A 17,404-nucleotide genomic window follows, 5' to 3' on the forward strand; every position below is an offset into this window, starting at 1 on the left:
TAATTTAAGGAAGGTGGCTATGACTTTAAGGCTAGCCTAACCTACGCTACTACTACGGCGACCTTTGACCGAAACAATAGGTATTATTGTTACACCATTGTGAGATTTCATCAATTCCGCGTTACATGACCCATATTATGATTGTCCATTTAATTCCACCAGTTGGGAAAATTACAAAAAATACAATTGTTATTTAAAATAATTATTTTCAATTGGCATACATGATAAATCATATTAATAATATTATATAATACACAGTTTTATTATATTAATTATACAGCTAATGTTTGTTTCTTCAAATCGATTCAAAAGATAACTGAGTGTGATTAATCAGAAGTCCTTCAAATATTATAAACCAGGGAGTAGTTTCCGTAGTGGTCTCCGTTTCGACCTCGGCCGAGCTTTCGTAGGAATATGTGATATTGTTATCGTGTATGTATAATATAATATCATGGCGCTATATATTATATATATTATTATGGTTGTTTCATATTAGTATATCGTCAGGTCCTATTTTTTTTTTTTAGTATACGGGACGGAAATAATTGTTGGGGAAACTTTAGTGAAATATATACTTAAAACCGTAATGATACTGACTACGCACAGACGAGTGAACGATTTCTTGTACGGTGATCAACGACTCGTAACGACAATAATTATAAACTCGCGTATATTCGTTTTCACACTTTCGCTGTCTGTTTCAGTAACACATACACACACACACGCGCGCGCGCGCGCGTGTGCGAGCGAGTGATCCCGAGAACGTAAGATTATTGTTATTTTATTGTTGAATAAAAATTTTATATCGTCCTTTACGCGACAAAAACGTGACCTTTTCCTCGGATGTGCTCGTGCCGCATTACTATATATTACATATTATACACTCGTCGCGACACTATAATACGTCTTAAACACACACGCGGCGGTGGAAAGTGCGGTCTTCGAGAATAATAATTGCCATGCTCGTGTAAATGACGCGAGTACCTATATAGGTACTACTTATAGAAACGTTCTGCAGTGTTCTCGCGTAATTATTATATATACACGATTCGACGAGGATCTATATAGATCTCTATATATATATATTATTATCTATAGCACATATTATAATGGGCCTTGGACTCGTTAATATCGTGTATACTTGGTCGATATATTGTTGTATACAATCGACGCGATTGTCGACCGATCGGTGTGTATAGTAATATAATAGCGAATAATATCGTTCTGCATTGTAGGTATACTTCGTGTAAAGGAAAATCAAACACACGACGTTTCTCGGAGATTATTATAATATATATCGTACGTGAGATCCGATCGAACTATACGCGGTTTATGTTGAGATCGCTTTTACGCATGTCCCCCGCCCCGTACAAGGTGCGCATTAATTATATAATATTATACATAGATATAGACGCGCGTTTGTCGAAAAATAAACGCCCAAGCGATATTATATTATTATTACGATGCCATTGTTAATCCCACACACAGCCACATGTATTTACGCAATATATATACCTAACCGTTTGTCGATCGAGAAAGTACATATTATTATAATATTAGTATTGTTATTGTTGTTGTTGTTGTTAAATTGTATATTATTTACGATCACTAACCGGTACGGTTCGTTTTGTGTTACAGTTGTCCGTCGTTAGCAGTGCCCAACGACATGATATCTAGGCGCCGAATATTGTCCAGGTCCAGGGACGACCTGAACTTGGACTCTGGAGTAGGATTTCCCGTTCAAGTTGAAGAAGAAGAAGACGTGTGGTACAACAAAGATAAGCTGTACAAGGTGTGTTTATCATATATTGTTTTCGTTTAGGTTACCTGCATGTGTATATAAACGATTTTAGACAGCACAAGTAGTCATAATCGGACGTTATAATAATAATAATAATGATAATAATAATATAGCAGACAATGTATCCCCGCCGACCTTGCGACAACTGACTTTGCCATCGATGCCGCTTGGTTAGAAATATGCTTCGCTTTTTAAAATGTAATCATCGTTTTTATTATCAGTATTAGGTATATTAATGTTTTCACGCCGCCCTCCTTTCACTTTTTGCGTCCATCTCGGACAGATTCGACGTCGTGTATAATGTAATATAAATATGATGCATGCACATCGTTTACATGTGAGCGACAACGCAATAGCGGGATATAATAATACTATATGTGTAATATAATATATAAATATTATATATAGGTTCCACGAGATTCGTTCCGCGAGCGCCTCTCGCGTGTGGGAGGACGTGTCTACAACGACCTTGTCCGGTCGATTCCGTCGAAAACGACCGTTTTATTCAAATTTCCTGACCTGGAAACATTGAAGTTTCTCGATGGTGTTTTATAGTGCATATTTGTATATTTAGTAATGAAATTATAATGTATTGCGTATTGCGTATATATAGTAATTCTTTGTGAACGTTATTGATTCTCCATTTTAAATTTATCCGTATATAATACTTATGACGGATTCAAAACGAAGTGCACATCAGCCCCCTGGTAGGTATCTTTTCGTCACATTCTTCGTCATTACGCTTTTATTTGTTCGCAAGCTTTACATCATGAACTTTTTAATATACCTACTTTTGTTATATTAAAAATAATATTTTCAAACTTATATGATAAGGTTAAGTTATGGTATTTAAAAGACTCCGAGACATTGAGAAACGATTAAAAACTTTTTTTTTAACACGCCAATTTTTGGGATAGATCAATATTGCCCCTGCATAACTTCAAGCATAGCTCGATACTTTTCATGGGGAAGTCCGGGTTTTAGGGGTGTATTAGTACATTTTATACATATCCCACGCATATACCTCGTGGTGTTTTCCGCGTACACGTCATACCGACTAGGCAATACGTCAACTGTAATCAACAGTTTCGTTTTGAAACGCCCATTAACAAGTCACCACTCGCGTGCACCTGCCACTGTAGTTCTCTCAATGTCCTTGTGGGGCGACGACGAATGTGGTCGACCAAGATTTCAAAATAAAATAGGAACTCATTTTTCAAACCGACCGTTGTGGAACGAAGAGGTCGCCACACCCGCATATTATTTTGCTGTCTCCGTCTTACGAATAAACAACATGGCAAATATGAGTTTAGAAAAATCAATTTTGTGTGGTTAACTTTAATATTAGAATAATTTAGCTAATTATCAAACATTAAGTTAAGGGCATTAACTAAAGTTTTTATTAGTATTTTAATATTAAAGTAAGTAGTATAAGATATAATAAAAAATATTTCTATTTTAAAACGTTAACAAAGCTTTGAAATTTAAATATGATTAATAAAATTATATTATGTTAGATCAATTCACTCTAACATTAAAGATAACAGAAAATTAGTTTTGGTGAACTCAAATTTGCTAACTTGTATGAATTTGTAAGACGGATACAGCACAAGTGCGGGTGAGGTATTCCCTAAATATAATAATAAAAATTTTGTTCTCTACTACTCTTCTTCAGACACATTTTAACCTAACTGAACCTATATTAAATTACGTGTTTATTTCATTAATATATTGTAATAATATATCATATCATTTCACAATAATAATTTGTTTTCTTATATACATTCCGCTATTTTGTATTATACAGCAGTTATTTATACGGAGTTAACGAGCGTTCTGGAGTTTTATTACAACTTTCGAGTTCAACGGTCATCACCATCATTGAATTATTCTCGTGACACTTAAAAAAATATCAACATTCTTCATATAATTAAATAATTATAACTGCGCGCGTTCACTCTTTATTTCGTTGCTGATAAACAACAAATACAACACGTCGGATTTCTCTTATATTATTATTATTTTAATATATACGAACGAACGCGTTCGTTAGGTTTTCAATCGAAACGACGTCGTTGTCCCGAATAATTACGTTTTCATAACATCACAAATTTCCTATACGTATACGTGCATGCTACCAACTAGTGGGTAATAAACTCACGTAAACTGTTGCTGGAGATGAGTTCTTAAGACTGCAGTATTTTTTTGGCAAACGCGTTCGTTAAATAATATAACAACAACAACGGATACAATGCAGTCACGGTTTGTCGAACTACGTTAATCGCGTTGTTTGTACATCGTATCGATCGCGGTTGTCAAAAAAAAAAAAAAAAAAATATAAACGGACAAAAAATTAGATTTTTGTTGTTTCGGTCGATCTGTTCGTATACTTAGGTAGTAACTAGTAAGTAAGTACATATTATTCATCATACGTAGGAATCTATATTTTGAAACACTTTATTGTGTCTAGTGTACCTACCATTTATTTTATTCTTCGTAATAGTTCAGTGTTTTAATAAGGGGTACTGACATTAGACTACGGGCTGGTATTATTATTATATCAAGCAACAGGTGTTAAAATTGAGATGTTCTTATTGGAGTCTTAACCATATATTATTATTATATAAGAATAATTTTAAACATCTTATAATAGGCTTCCTCTATACATGGACGTTTCGAGTATAAAAAAAACAAGTCTTCTTCTTGTAACTATATACTAACACCCCGTCGATCTTCTCCATGACCACCAAACGCTGCACTTGCCTACTGCCTATCGACAGCTGTCCTGATACAATATATATAATAACTATTATAACTTGTTGTTGATATTATAGAATAGGTATACAGGTAAGTTTAATAATAATAATAACTCATCGAACTGCTGCTACAGTATAATATGATAATCGCCGTCGTAACGTTTATTGAAAAATGTATATTACACGGCGAGCGCGTATCTATTTAATATAGTCATCGTGTAAACGGTTTATACATAATATTATTATAGTAGTTCAAGTATGATGTATAATATCATATTATAATTTCTATTATATAACGCGAAGTCGGTTTATGAATTTTTTTCGCTTACTGTCCCTGCCTGCTGTAGGTACTGTGTATTATGTGCGTACAGTTTTTTATTTCATAAAACCGTTTAGAATAATAATGAAAAGAAGAAAAAACACCGTACGCTGCCGCCGATGTTCGTCAATAATATATACGCGTATACCATTGTTCTCGGTACAACAATAAATATATTATTGTCTCTGCGACGATCGCGGTGAACTCGACGACGTATATGGAGCTTTAGTGTATTATTATTATGCGTGTAGTAATTTTATATTAATGTATACCGACGGCGTTTCGACATGAAAAACTCGTACTACGTGTATATGGGTACGAGCCGCGCGTGCGGGAGAGCGAATTTTATTTCCGACGTCTATTCTGTCTCCGCTTGTTGCCGTTGTTCCGGTCCGGAAGGACGCGCGCGCGCGCGCCGCGAACTAACGGACGTCATCGCGTGACTGACGGGAGGAGAGTTCGGTGTGATCCACAGGGAGGTGGGTAGGGAATCTCGCCCGAGCGGCAGCAGCCGGACCACCGACCTTGGCGCGGCTGAGGCCGAGGAAACACGCTCGGCGGGTGAAAGTACTTTCACCACCGCGATGTTACGCCGATCCGCACAATTAACCGCCGCGCCATGCTCTCTAGAACGTTCTAACGAGAGTGTATATGGCTCACACATCACACACGTACCCCCGCCAAAGACTAACATTCGAGATCGATTTGCAGAGCAGTACTTTTCGCAGATACTGCGCAGGACTTCATCTCGTAAGTCATTTTCAGCACTTTTTTTTTTATCCATATGATACGCTCTTGTTTCGCGGGGTGTGTAGTTTTTCGAGAAATTTGATTTCAATTCCACCGCCACATTGATTGCACCACCATCGCCACCGCCGCGCGCCGCCGCGGGGGTTGGCTGATTTGCTCCCGAAATCCGCCCACGAGTTATCATGACACGGCGCGTAAGTGTAGATTATAATATGGAGCGAGGTCTCGTCCGGCACGAAATTCCGCGCGATTGTTTCCATTTCTTTATGTACAAGCGAGAGTACCCATTATAATGTCGACATAAATCCTTCGACATTTTTCTCGCCCGCACGTTTAACCCGCGGGTACTTTAATGTTTTCCGCCCGACGTCGGTGCATTTTTTTAACAACTTATTCCTGCTTTTAATAGTTTTTATTTTTACGATTTTTTGGGTGTGAAATTGATGTCCGTCTACACTGCAGTTATACAACTGTCCGAGTCCAATGGGCGTGCTATAATAATGACAACAATAACAAAAAAAAAAATAAAAATAAAAATAAAAACATAACACGCTATACGTTATGCCATGACGCATATAAGAACAAAAAAATAAATTCCACGTGGAAGACGCGACGCGTTACGGTTTTGATTATCAAACACGTTGCGAAACCCCGACAATGTCAGGGGTGTCGAAAAACATATCATGTATACGCGCGAGACCGCGATGTTGAATAGCCAGTACGTATTATGATGTTATTGTTTTATTATATATATTATAATATATATAATATTATGTATCCTTTGCGCGAACGACGGCCTTGAGAAGAGGAGGTGCAACGGAGGCGGCAATAATAAAAATAATCTCTTAAGGACGCCGACGCTATGTACCGTAATAATATTGTGATTATCATTGTTATCTCGCGCATAAAACACAATTATATTATAAGACCCGTGTTTATAGATAATGCTATACAGGCAGTATCGTGGAAACCGATATACGCGCACACACATCATACATTATACGCTGTTTTCGTTCGAATAAAATGACAAAAAAAATGTAAAAATGTAAAAACAATAACAAAAACTCCGCAAACAACGCGTACTACATATATGTACGCCTATATTATAATATATTAATATCATGACGCGTACATGACGTACATTGTACATATAGGACAGAATTATAAAGTAGGTATTATACACATTATAAACGGACCAATCTTTTCACTTGGCGATTTTTAGTCCAAGGCGACCACCGTCGGTAGTGAGTGCAGTAACTTTTTATATGTTGTTGTTATATAATATATTATGAAGCTGGTATTAATATTATAATATATGCGTGTATCTCTATAACATCATATAATATAATATGCACGTACCTATATCGCACTGGGTGTTTATTTGGTGGGTTAACGATTAAATTGCATTTAAGTATGTCACATCTTTCGGGTACACTCTGAATATAATCAGACTCCCTCGATATTATATTATATTCATGGTGGGAGCCAAATATCTTGTTCTATAGTAGAAGCTCGATGATATATTTTAATGGTCCATTTTTTTACATTTATAACATCTATTTTCAATTATCTCAATTTGATATAAATATTCGACTTGAACCAAATTTAAAAAATAAAACAATACAAGTATTTATTCATCACTTTTAAAAAATATGTACATATAAACTATAATACTTAAAAAAAAAATTGTTACAATTCCATTCGACAATTTTGTCTATGATAGTGTCGTACGTTTGTGTACGATTGTACTTAATAGCAGTCAATACGCCACCATAAGTAAAGTAAAATAATGAAATAATAAAATGCTTGTGGTGATATGATCGAGCTATCGAGGGGTGCCATGGCAGAGTCTGCGCCTTTGTATGCGAGTTCGATGAGCTGATGATCTTTGGTTTAATTTAAACGTTTTGTGATCGACGACGATCACGGTTGGATCGACGATATTTCGCAATTCAGCACATAGGTATTATATATATATATATATATACGTACGACGTCATAACCCAATCGTATTATTATTATTATTGCACTTTACATATACACGTGAAAATAAAATTAAACAAACTGGTTTCGCGAGCATCTTTATTCTTTGCCCTTTTCGTACGTTACGTATATATACGTTTATTTTTGTCTGCCATTTTTCGAATACATAATATTATAATGTTACTTGTATACATTTATTTATACACCATGCATATACAAGCTTGGAATGCGCTAAATTATGCAATCTCAAAATATCCAAGTATAATATTGAAGATATAATACGAAACTCGTTTTGTCTCCTAATAATGATAATCGTTGATTTCGTCGTCGAATTTTATGCGCGGAATTTTATCAGATTTAGACTGAATCGTATACATTTTTGGCTCGAGGAGTTGAATATAATATATATTATACTACCTAGATATTATTATAATAATCATCGTTTCTCTAATTTTTCGCAAACTCTTTGTCGTCTCCGTACGTTCTATGTTTTTTTTCTGACCGCGATTTGATCGGTTCTGCGTGTCGGCAACAGTAACGGTCCAGCTTGGCAATGGGCAGTATACTTTCCGCGAGAAACGCTCTATCTTCTTTCCGGAAACGAAAAAATATAACATTAAACAGGCGTTTCGAATTGACGAATGATAAAAATATCATAACGCGATGCAATTTCAATGACATCTTAGTGAAATTCCTCTCACTGCACATTACCATACCGAAAACGAGAATGAAAGCAATAATGCGCGTATATGTAAATGCGAAATTTGTCTGCAACAATGATGGACGTTTATAAAATATACTTTTTAACAATGATTTATAGCAATGAGCAATGTATATTATATATAATTATAGTGTGTATAGTAAGTGATACAGCTATCAAAACTGCGTCAAATTCGAGGTATATGGTTATGATGATGTACTATATATAATTATAATATATTATAATACACGAAACGCGCGCGTGTTCCCTTTCGGTTTTTGATTGTTATTCGTTTGTTATAATTTTCATTGCGTTGCATACCTGCCGCAAAGACGCTTAATATTATAACTGACACGATGTAGCTTAATAAACGCGTTGCACCGACTAACTTAATTACGAAACACTATTTTACCGCCCACCGAACGTCTCGATGATGAGTGAAGTGGCCGACTTTGAACGTAAAAAAAAATTATGTCCATTATATTTTATACAAAAATAAAAACCAACCAAAATCGTGTTTGCACAACAGAACGCAAAGATTTTACGAAGAAGATTAAGGAAACGAGATTATCCAACCGAGAAAGAAGAAGGTCATCATCCCATCTTCTATATATAATACAGATTGTTATATACACATAACTACGATATACATATCGTAGTTATTATAATTATTTCTACGAACGCGACGTGATTTTATATTTTACTAGATATATAATGTTACCTACGATCCAAACGCAAACTGTATTTTTTCTTCGGAAAACCATCATCCAGAAGTTGTCACGTGAATTAGCTGCAATTCGATCCATTTGCCATTACCCACATGCATAACATTCGTGCACATTATAATATGCGTATTACATTTTATATAAATTATGTGTTTTGTCTTATAAAATCAATGCAGTTTTTTCGATTCTACGTCAGCGATGGCTGTGCTACAGTTTGTCATCTTACTCAGCGTTTGAATGTATTATAGAACACAAATAATATTATATCATATTTGAACAATTTAATAAAAAAAAAAATATATCACCGATGCATTGTAGCATATAATATGCAGTCAACGTAATTATCTATCTACTACCTGTTTTGTAGGTACGGACGTATATATTATTAGTACTACGATGAATTGTGACTGTCATCGTAGAACTGCGGCGAACGCGTATAATATAATATGTATAGTATGTAACTTGTTTCGATTCTCGGTAAGAGAAATGAGAAAAGTTAGTCGGATATCAAAATTATTGGTTGGATTTAAAATGTTCATATCTACGTCATATTCTTATACGTATATATATAATACCTGTATAATAAAATTGTTTTATTCGAAAGACGTTTTTAGCTCACGCATATGCTTTTCTATACAATAACAATATTGCATTCAATATCGGAAATTTATGACTTTTTCAATTAATTATTGTTTTCAAAAACTTTCACAGGATTTGTTGTTGTTATCATAGTTGAAGCAGTGCGAGCGTGCGATTGTTATTCCCCGGTCATTCATCTATCTTCGCGTTAACTAGGAAATTATAATATTAAATTATATAGGTACGACCTAATAAACTGCATTCGACAATAATACGATATTATCGTCATGCACAATAATGCTGCAGCGAAAAAAGTACAATGTTTGTTTATCTTAACCCTGGACCCATATAATGGTGGTGGTGGTGGTCGGTTTTTTTGAAATAATTACCTATATATCCTGGCCGTTAATATTAGTGGTTATTATATAATATTATCGTCACGAAGGGCCTTAAGCCAAACGCGCGCGCGTAATACGTTATACAAACATAATAATACATGGCATATTATATAGGTGCGTGAATGTGGTCATTTTCCTATTTACACAATATTAATATTATACTACTATATAGGGCGTGTGGGCGTCGAAATTAGATCGTGTTCGACATCGCTCTGTATACTCGTGTTACACACATACTACCAATCATCGCTCGATTACCGTGAACTTGTGAACTTATGTCTAACGTGGGTATCTAAGGGTATAACGTACTATACTACATGGTTCAGAGGTTAATCACAAAAGTCACAAAGTGGTCCGCAGACCAATTTTATCTAGCCTGCAGACAAGAAATTTATTTTTTAAATCATTATTATTCATTTATAATGAATTAAGTAAAGTTTTCTTTATATATAGCTTTTATTTCACCCTCAAGTTTTTAATTTTCCATAGGGAAAATTGGGGAAGGGGGATAATTTCACAGACGTCAATTCCATGTATTATACATTACAATATTCTATTCTAACACCGTGCACGCATACCTATCCATAGTATCTACGTGCACGTGTACGCTCAAGTGCGCGTGAACCAGTGAGTGCCATTATGGGCGTTTACGACCTCTGTTACCGAAATGCAAATATCCGACGCCAACGACGCCCGCGCAACGACACCGCTGCGCAGCACATTATAATAATAATTTAATATACAAGTGCTTGTTATTTTTTTTCTATTATCATCGTAGCCGATCGTGTAGCCGGATTTACTGTCGCAGGGTGATAATACTATTATTATAAAATAATAAAAAAATAGCGCGCAGGTAGGTACGCTGCATCAGTCTGAGTAATATATAACTATATATACATTGTACACTTATATGTGTATTATAATAATATGTTTTATTATATTATAATATATAGGTACTTGACCGCATCACACACACATGCAAAGTATTCTTTGCATTATTATCTCACCGAGAAATACATAATAAAATATATTACTACGACCGTTCGTATTGTTTAAGTATCTACTATACACATTTAAGACTGATTGTGACCCACACACACAAATAACAGAATGAATTTCACCGCCATGCGATATTTATTTATTAAACGAATTCGCGTTATATTATTGTACGGTCGTATGCACTTTTTTTTTTGGAGTCTCATGCGAGCTGTGGCACCTTCATACAATAAATATACATTATATTACTATTATTTCATTTTATTTATTTATTTTCGTATTATTCTTTTCTCGCTTTTTTTCTTCCGTTTTATATCTGCTTTTTGCATTGCGTGTGTCTCGCGTGGGCGGAATGTCACCATCACCACCACCGGTTATGTACCTTTATATATGCATAACACATATATACACACGTACGGACTTACAATGTATAGTAGTGCACCGCTGGCGGCGATGTTGAACTTTAACTTCTACTTTTTTTTTTACTTTTTCTTCTTTTTATTTCGTTGCCCCCCGTTGTTTATATATATATATATATATATATATATATAAATATATACATGTGTGTGTGTTATTTGTCTTCGCACCGCTGCAGCTATGAGATTTAGCCCGAGACGGACTGACCTTCGGGTTCAACGCACCCCGTGCCGCATATAAGAGATTAAATGTCGCGTCGTCGGCTACGGTACAATAATAACGATGTGCATATAAAGTAAAAAATAAAAAAACAAAATAAAGTCGTACGATAATAATGTAAATCCGTGCGCCATTAAAATAATACGATCGTCGGAGTGGTCGTCGTCGTTTGGGTTTTGCGTTCCGAATATTGTCAAACTGGTTCACGAAAGTGCCATCGACAATCCTAAACGCGTTGCATTAACAAGCATACCTATATTATTACGTGTATTATTATTGTGATGGTACCCTACGACATTATTGTTCCCTTTGGTCGAAAAACCGTTTTTGGTCCGTTATTTAATAACGCGATGTTGTCCAAGGCGGACCGAGCACGAAATTTGTTTGATAGTCGTTTGTTTTTATTTTAGTCCCATGGGGACGATTACAATGAACTAACAAATACGCTAAGGTGACAGTTCACACAACGCCGACAATTGTGTTTTTGTCGTGTATAGTTAGGTGTATGTACCACACTACCACCTACCAACAACAAAACGTTTATATAGATACAATGTGGTGCGATGATTATAATTTTTTTTTGCGCGAAACCACGATCTCTATAAGTACACATAATAGGTATACGCATAATGTATTTAGTTAGACGCATTCGATAGCAATAACGTGGTGGTTCTAATTAAATCTGAATCATAAATCGTAAGGAATTGATGGATAATAAATGTAATTATATCTTTACAAGCGCATATCATATTATACGATAAATATCAAAGCGCAGTGGCCAGCGAACAAAAAATTCAAAAACGTCAACATTATAATATTATATGCGTATGTCAAAGTTACATAATTTTTTATTAACATTTTTTAGCCCCCCCCCCCCCTCACCAAAATTGTTTTGTAATTACTGCAATAGCTGTAATATTATGTGGGGAGGTATATAATAATATGCATTTTAATGCGTAATAGGCGATAGCATACATTATTGTTTTCGTAGAATTTTGAAACCCTCTCTCAAGATTTTCACGCTAATTGCTCGATTTCTTTCTTCTTCCCCGGAACTCGGGAGTTGGAAACTCGCAGACAATGATAATGATGATTTCATAACTGCGAGTATAGAGCAGGTCGTGACATGACGAAAAACCGCAAGTTGCGGGCATTACGCGACGGACAATCGGCACGCAGAGTGCTTCTGTGGCCTATAATACGCACGTACGAAAGAGTGTGCTAAACGTATACGAAAATGATGGTGATAATAATAAAAATATATAAACAAATAAATATAAAACCACCGACTGGATTGCCTTGGACGGCGAAAGTGTCGATATATACGCCCTTCGCGGGCCGTCGACGTAGAGCTCAGCGTGTGGAAGACTGTTAACAGTGTTAACCCAGTTTTGTTGTACCTATATAATATTATTAAAACGTCATAATATTACTATGTGAATGCAAGGTGCCCATTTCGTTTTCTTAATTTCTTCTCTCGTATACAATTTTATTAGATAAATGTTTTATTATTGAAGAGAGGATGCGCCCAACGACTCTTACGTACATTCGCAGTACTATCATTACAATGTACGAAACAATTTAACAACAAAAATAACAATAATTATTTCTCCCAACCCCGATATGACTTGCCCCCTAGGTCTTAGGAGTATATAATAATTTATAATATTTTTATGATGGACCACACGATCTACTGTCGTCGCTGATCGGTGGTATTTCTTACCAAAATTTAACGATACACGAAGATCCCACAGACCCACCACGTCTCAGTGTTAAATTCGTTTTTAATCATCATCGCGCATACGATACAATTCGTTTTTTGTCCACCGCCTTGAGTGTTGTAGTCGTACATATACTATGCGTGTGTATGATTTTTATTGGTTTTAGTACGATAAAATTATAATATTTTTTATGGAATATCGATGGGAACATATTATGATGTTATAATATATCGTGCCTTTGTGTGTTATTATATAGACTACAGAGGAAGTTACTATGAATAGTTAATAAACTTATCCCTTGCCTTTTTCTAATCAGTGAAAGCCAATCATGGTCACTGCTCATATTATATATATTGCATAGTATAATTATTATTGAAATCGATAGTATAAGTACCCATGTGCATTCTGTAAGCCACGAATCACTGTCTCGGAGGTTGGAATTTCGATATAATGTTATAATTATTAATTATTAATATTATTATTGTTATGATTATCGTAACGCAGTCTATATTTTATCGAAACTATAATAACGAACCACATAATAATATTATAATATGGTAATGCGCACGCGAGGTTGCTGAAAAATAATATAAGAATACCTTGAAGTCGATATAGTATCAATGTTGTCATTTCTAACTAACTTCTTTATTATTATTTTACTTCTTTGCCGTCGCCTGACTAATATACACGCATTATAGAGGTACCTACGCGATTTACCCGCACAACCTTCGTCCACTCATTTAAAATCAAACCATACGCTTTTCACATTATAATAATATAACATTGTACTTTGTGTATGCGTGTATTTGTGTGTGTTATTATATTGCGCAAGTCTAATGTATTGTTGGAGCTCTGCTCGAAACGAACCAGTTGTTCTCACGTAAATAAAAAATAATTTTTGTGTCCGTGCTTAAGTCTCGTTTACACAGACGCATTGATTATAAAGAGGCCGAGAACTTAAAATATAAATTAATATCGTATACGCACATTATTATTAAATTTTATCATTTTAAAACTAAATCAAGGCTGTGCGGTCCAAACGTTGGTATAATCCATAGACGCTCTATAGGACCTAAATAATATTGAATATGATATAATTACACTTTATACGGTGTCATGAGTCGTGCAATTACATTGCTGGTGGTTTTAGGGAAATTCGAAAATAAAATATTTAGATAGTGTTTGTAAGTTATAAAAATATATTATGTATTTAGTTACTGATCAAGGTACTAAAAATTGTGCTAAAAAACTAAATTTTATAATTTTTATAACTTAACATGTAAGTTAATTAATATACCTAGTATTTACCAAGTAGAATATATTTTTTTTGTTATAAAATAGACTTGTAATAAGTGTAAAATTATTTCTATTTTTTTTTATTCAAAATTTTTGTATACATATATATATTAAAAATTATTCGTTTCTCGTAAACTATCTGTAATAATTCAACTATAGTTAAAAAAAAATATGAATATAAATAGGAAGTAACTTAAGTTTAGGTACAAATACTACAGTGTTTATAAAGGATACATCACGTAAATAAATAAATAATAATAACCTATTTTAAAAATCGTCCGAGACAAAATACATGCACATATCAACGTATTTGTAGATCGTACAATTATTATTGTATCGAATTCGTGTCCAAATACGAAAATTTCTGTCAGTGCCAGAGTAGCTTTTAGGCAAACCGATAGAACGACAATTGAAAAAAAAAACACGAGTTAAAGCTGTTGTAGATTATTGCCAGTTAGATAATAGCATATTATTGTTATCATTATTTTATTATCATTATCATTATTATTATTATGTACCGGGACGTTACGATGTATTTTGTAATAAGACGACAATCATTTTATAACAATGTATATAGAAAAATCAATAATGTCTAATTGTTCGACGGAAACAATATATATTTTTATATGAATGAACGTTGGTGTTGCGCAAATAAAATAATAATATTACATATTATTATACACCGTGAATGTTTGTGAAAAAAGAGAAAAGAAAACGATTAAATATTTTTCAAACTACTTGTAGTGCACGACAGTAAACGAATTACGTATGGACACAATTGTAGTTTTTGTGAATTATACGCGATTCGACCGGATCAAACTGTGACGACTGGAAAATGTTTATTTATGAAACAATGATATAAAAAATTACATTTCGATCCTGACCAGAAAATTGACGGTCGTTATAATTTGTTCTGAATACGTCATTACAGTAGTATACGAAGAGCGGTGGCAAATCGTCGACGGTCATCGGTACGACGTCGCAGCATATAATAATATTTATTATAATACGTATCTATTGGCTATTATTGTTTTAGCGAGACGGGCGTTAAAATCTGTAATCTAGCAGATATCCTAAATTTGATATATTCTCTAATTAATACTTTTAAAAGGATTAATATATTAATTTAGTAATAATTTGTAACTAAAAAATCAAAAATTGTAATCTAAGTCTTACCCCCGGAATTAATGTTTTTATTACTTGGAGTCCTGAGCCAACGTTCTAATGGCCCACCGACTTCAACGTTTTCAATTTATCAGTATTCAGGACCCCAAATGTTAAAAAAATGAATTTCTGAAGTAAGACTTAACTTGAGAATATCGAATTTTGGCTACAAATTATTACTATACTACCTACCTATTAGTTGTGTACCAATTTTCTTAAGTAGTTTGAGTCTAGTCTAGAGTCTAGTCTAGAGTAGGCTGATGGACCTACATGCGTGAACTTTCGAAGGCTCACGATAACATGACGAATGGCCACACACTGGTATGAAAGTAATAATATTGACGTTATAGTGTTATACATAATATTAATCCTACGAAAATCGTGTGTGTCCCGCAGTGCGCAAATCTATGTAGCAATAATATAAAATGGCGTATTGATATTGCGTCAAAAATAACATCATAACTTTCGGGTCGGAATAACGATTAAAGCAGCGGCTGCGAGATAAATATAGAGACGAAACGGTTTTTGTTTTTTAAAGACGTTTAATATTATATTATTGTAAATACCATGCCAAACCTGAACAGCACGTACACGTATTTATATATCCCGTATTGTACAATAATAACGACGACGACGACGATGGTGATTATTCAATTTGGCGTGGTCCGGCAGCAGCATTAGTATCGTTGTCGTCATACGTAGTCGTATATAATTTAGTGTCCGTTGTAGTCGTTGTGCACCAACACCGGAATAATATGATAATATTATGCAAAGAATGTCGGCGTTGAGCCCGGATCCACCGACCGAGGTGTCCCCTCCGTCGACATATCATTATCGTACGGTTAGCATGTGTACATGCGACAATAATAATAATAATAATATACGGACCCGGCGTTGACATCATCCCGGGCGTGTAAATACCGACAGTGCGACTTACGTCGTTTTGGCATACCGAGCGTAATGGACACACGTGGAAACCCGAAAAATCATCTAAATCACGTACGCGACGACGACCTCACGCGGTGTGATTATGTGTATATTTTTATTTTTGTTCGAGATACAATAACTGTGTACATAGATTTTATTCGGATAAGATTAAACGCAGTAGTAAATAAATAAAATCCTCAGAGAAAGTTAAATATACTTTGAAATCAGTGTGGAAGAAAGAGAAGACACACGAAAAAAAGCTTTCGGGGTGGCGTAGCTTCATCGAGGTCATATATCTTAAGTATATTATATACGTCTGCATGAATCCTCGACATTTACTAAATCGGTATCGCGAATATTAATGACACAATAATGTATGAAATTAAATGTGATACGTGGTTTCGTTTCGCCCTAGGACTTCCTATGTACATAAAAGTATTCCACTAAATAACGAAGATGACTTTTAACATCGTTCATCATATAATTATAATTTTATACTACGCTCGATGCATGGTGATATTACACTATTATATTGTGTATATTTTGATCGTAGTTTGGTCATATTATTCTATATTGAAATCTTGCACTGTACATTATACCTATATCATAATTAATCGACAAGGTCGAAAACGTTGGATGAACAAGAAATTGTA

General features: G+C 34.5%; 1 protein-coding gene across 3 annotated transcripts in view; it reads left to right on the forward strand.

The window, feature by feature from the left end:
* LOC113556714 overlaps positions 1-17,404 on the forward strand; it is a 145,731-nt gene that overhangs the window by 67,717 nt on the left and 60,610 nt on the right. For all 3 annotated transcript variants that reach the window (XM_026961827.2, XM_026961829.2, XM_026961830.2), the window contains exon 2: positions 1,639-1,792. In XM_026961827.2, the coding sequence (XP_026817628.1) occupies positions 1,639-1,792 (154 nt within the window). The remainder of the gene's footprint in view (positions 1-1,638; positions 1,793-17,404) is intronic.

The sequence above is a fragment of the Rhopalosiphum maidis genome, chromosome 1, assembly GCF_003676215.2.
Source record: "Rhopalosiphum maidis isolate BTI-1 chromosome 1, ASM367621v3, whole genome shotgun sequence".
Lineage (NCBI taxonomy): Eukaryota > Metazoa > Arthropoda > Insecta > Hemiptera > Aphididae > Rhopalosiphum > Rhopalosiphum maidis.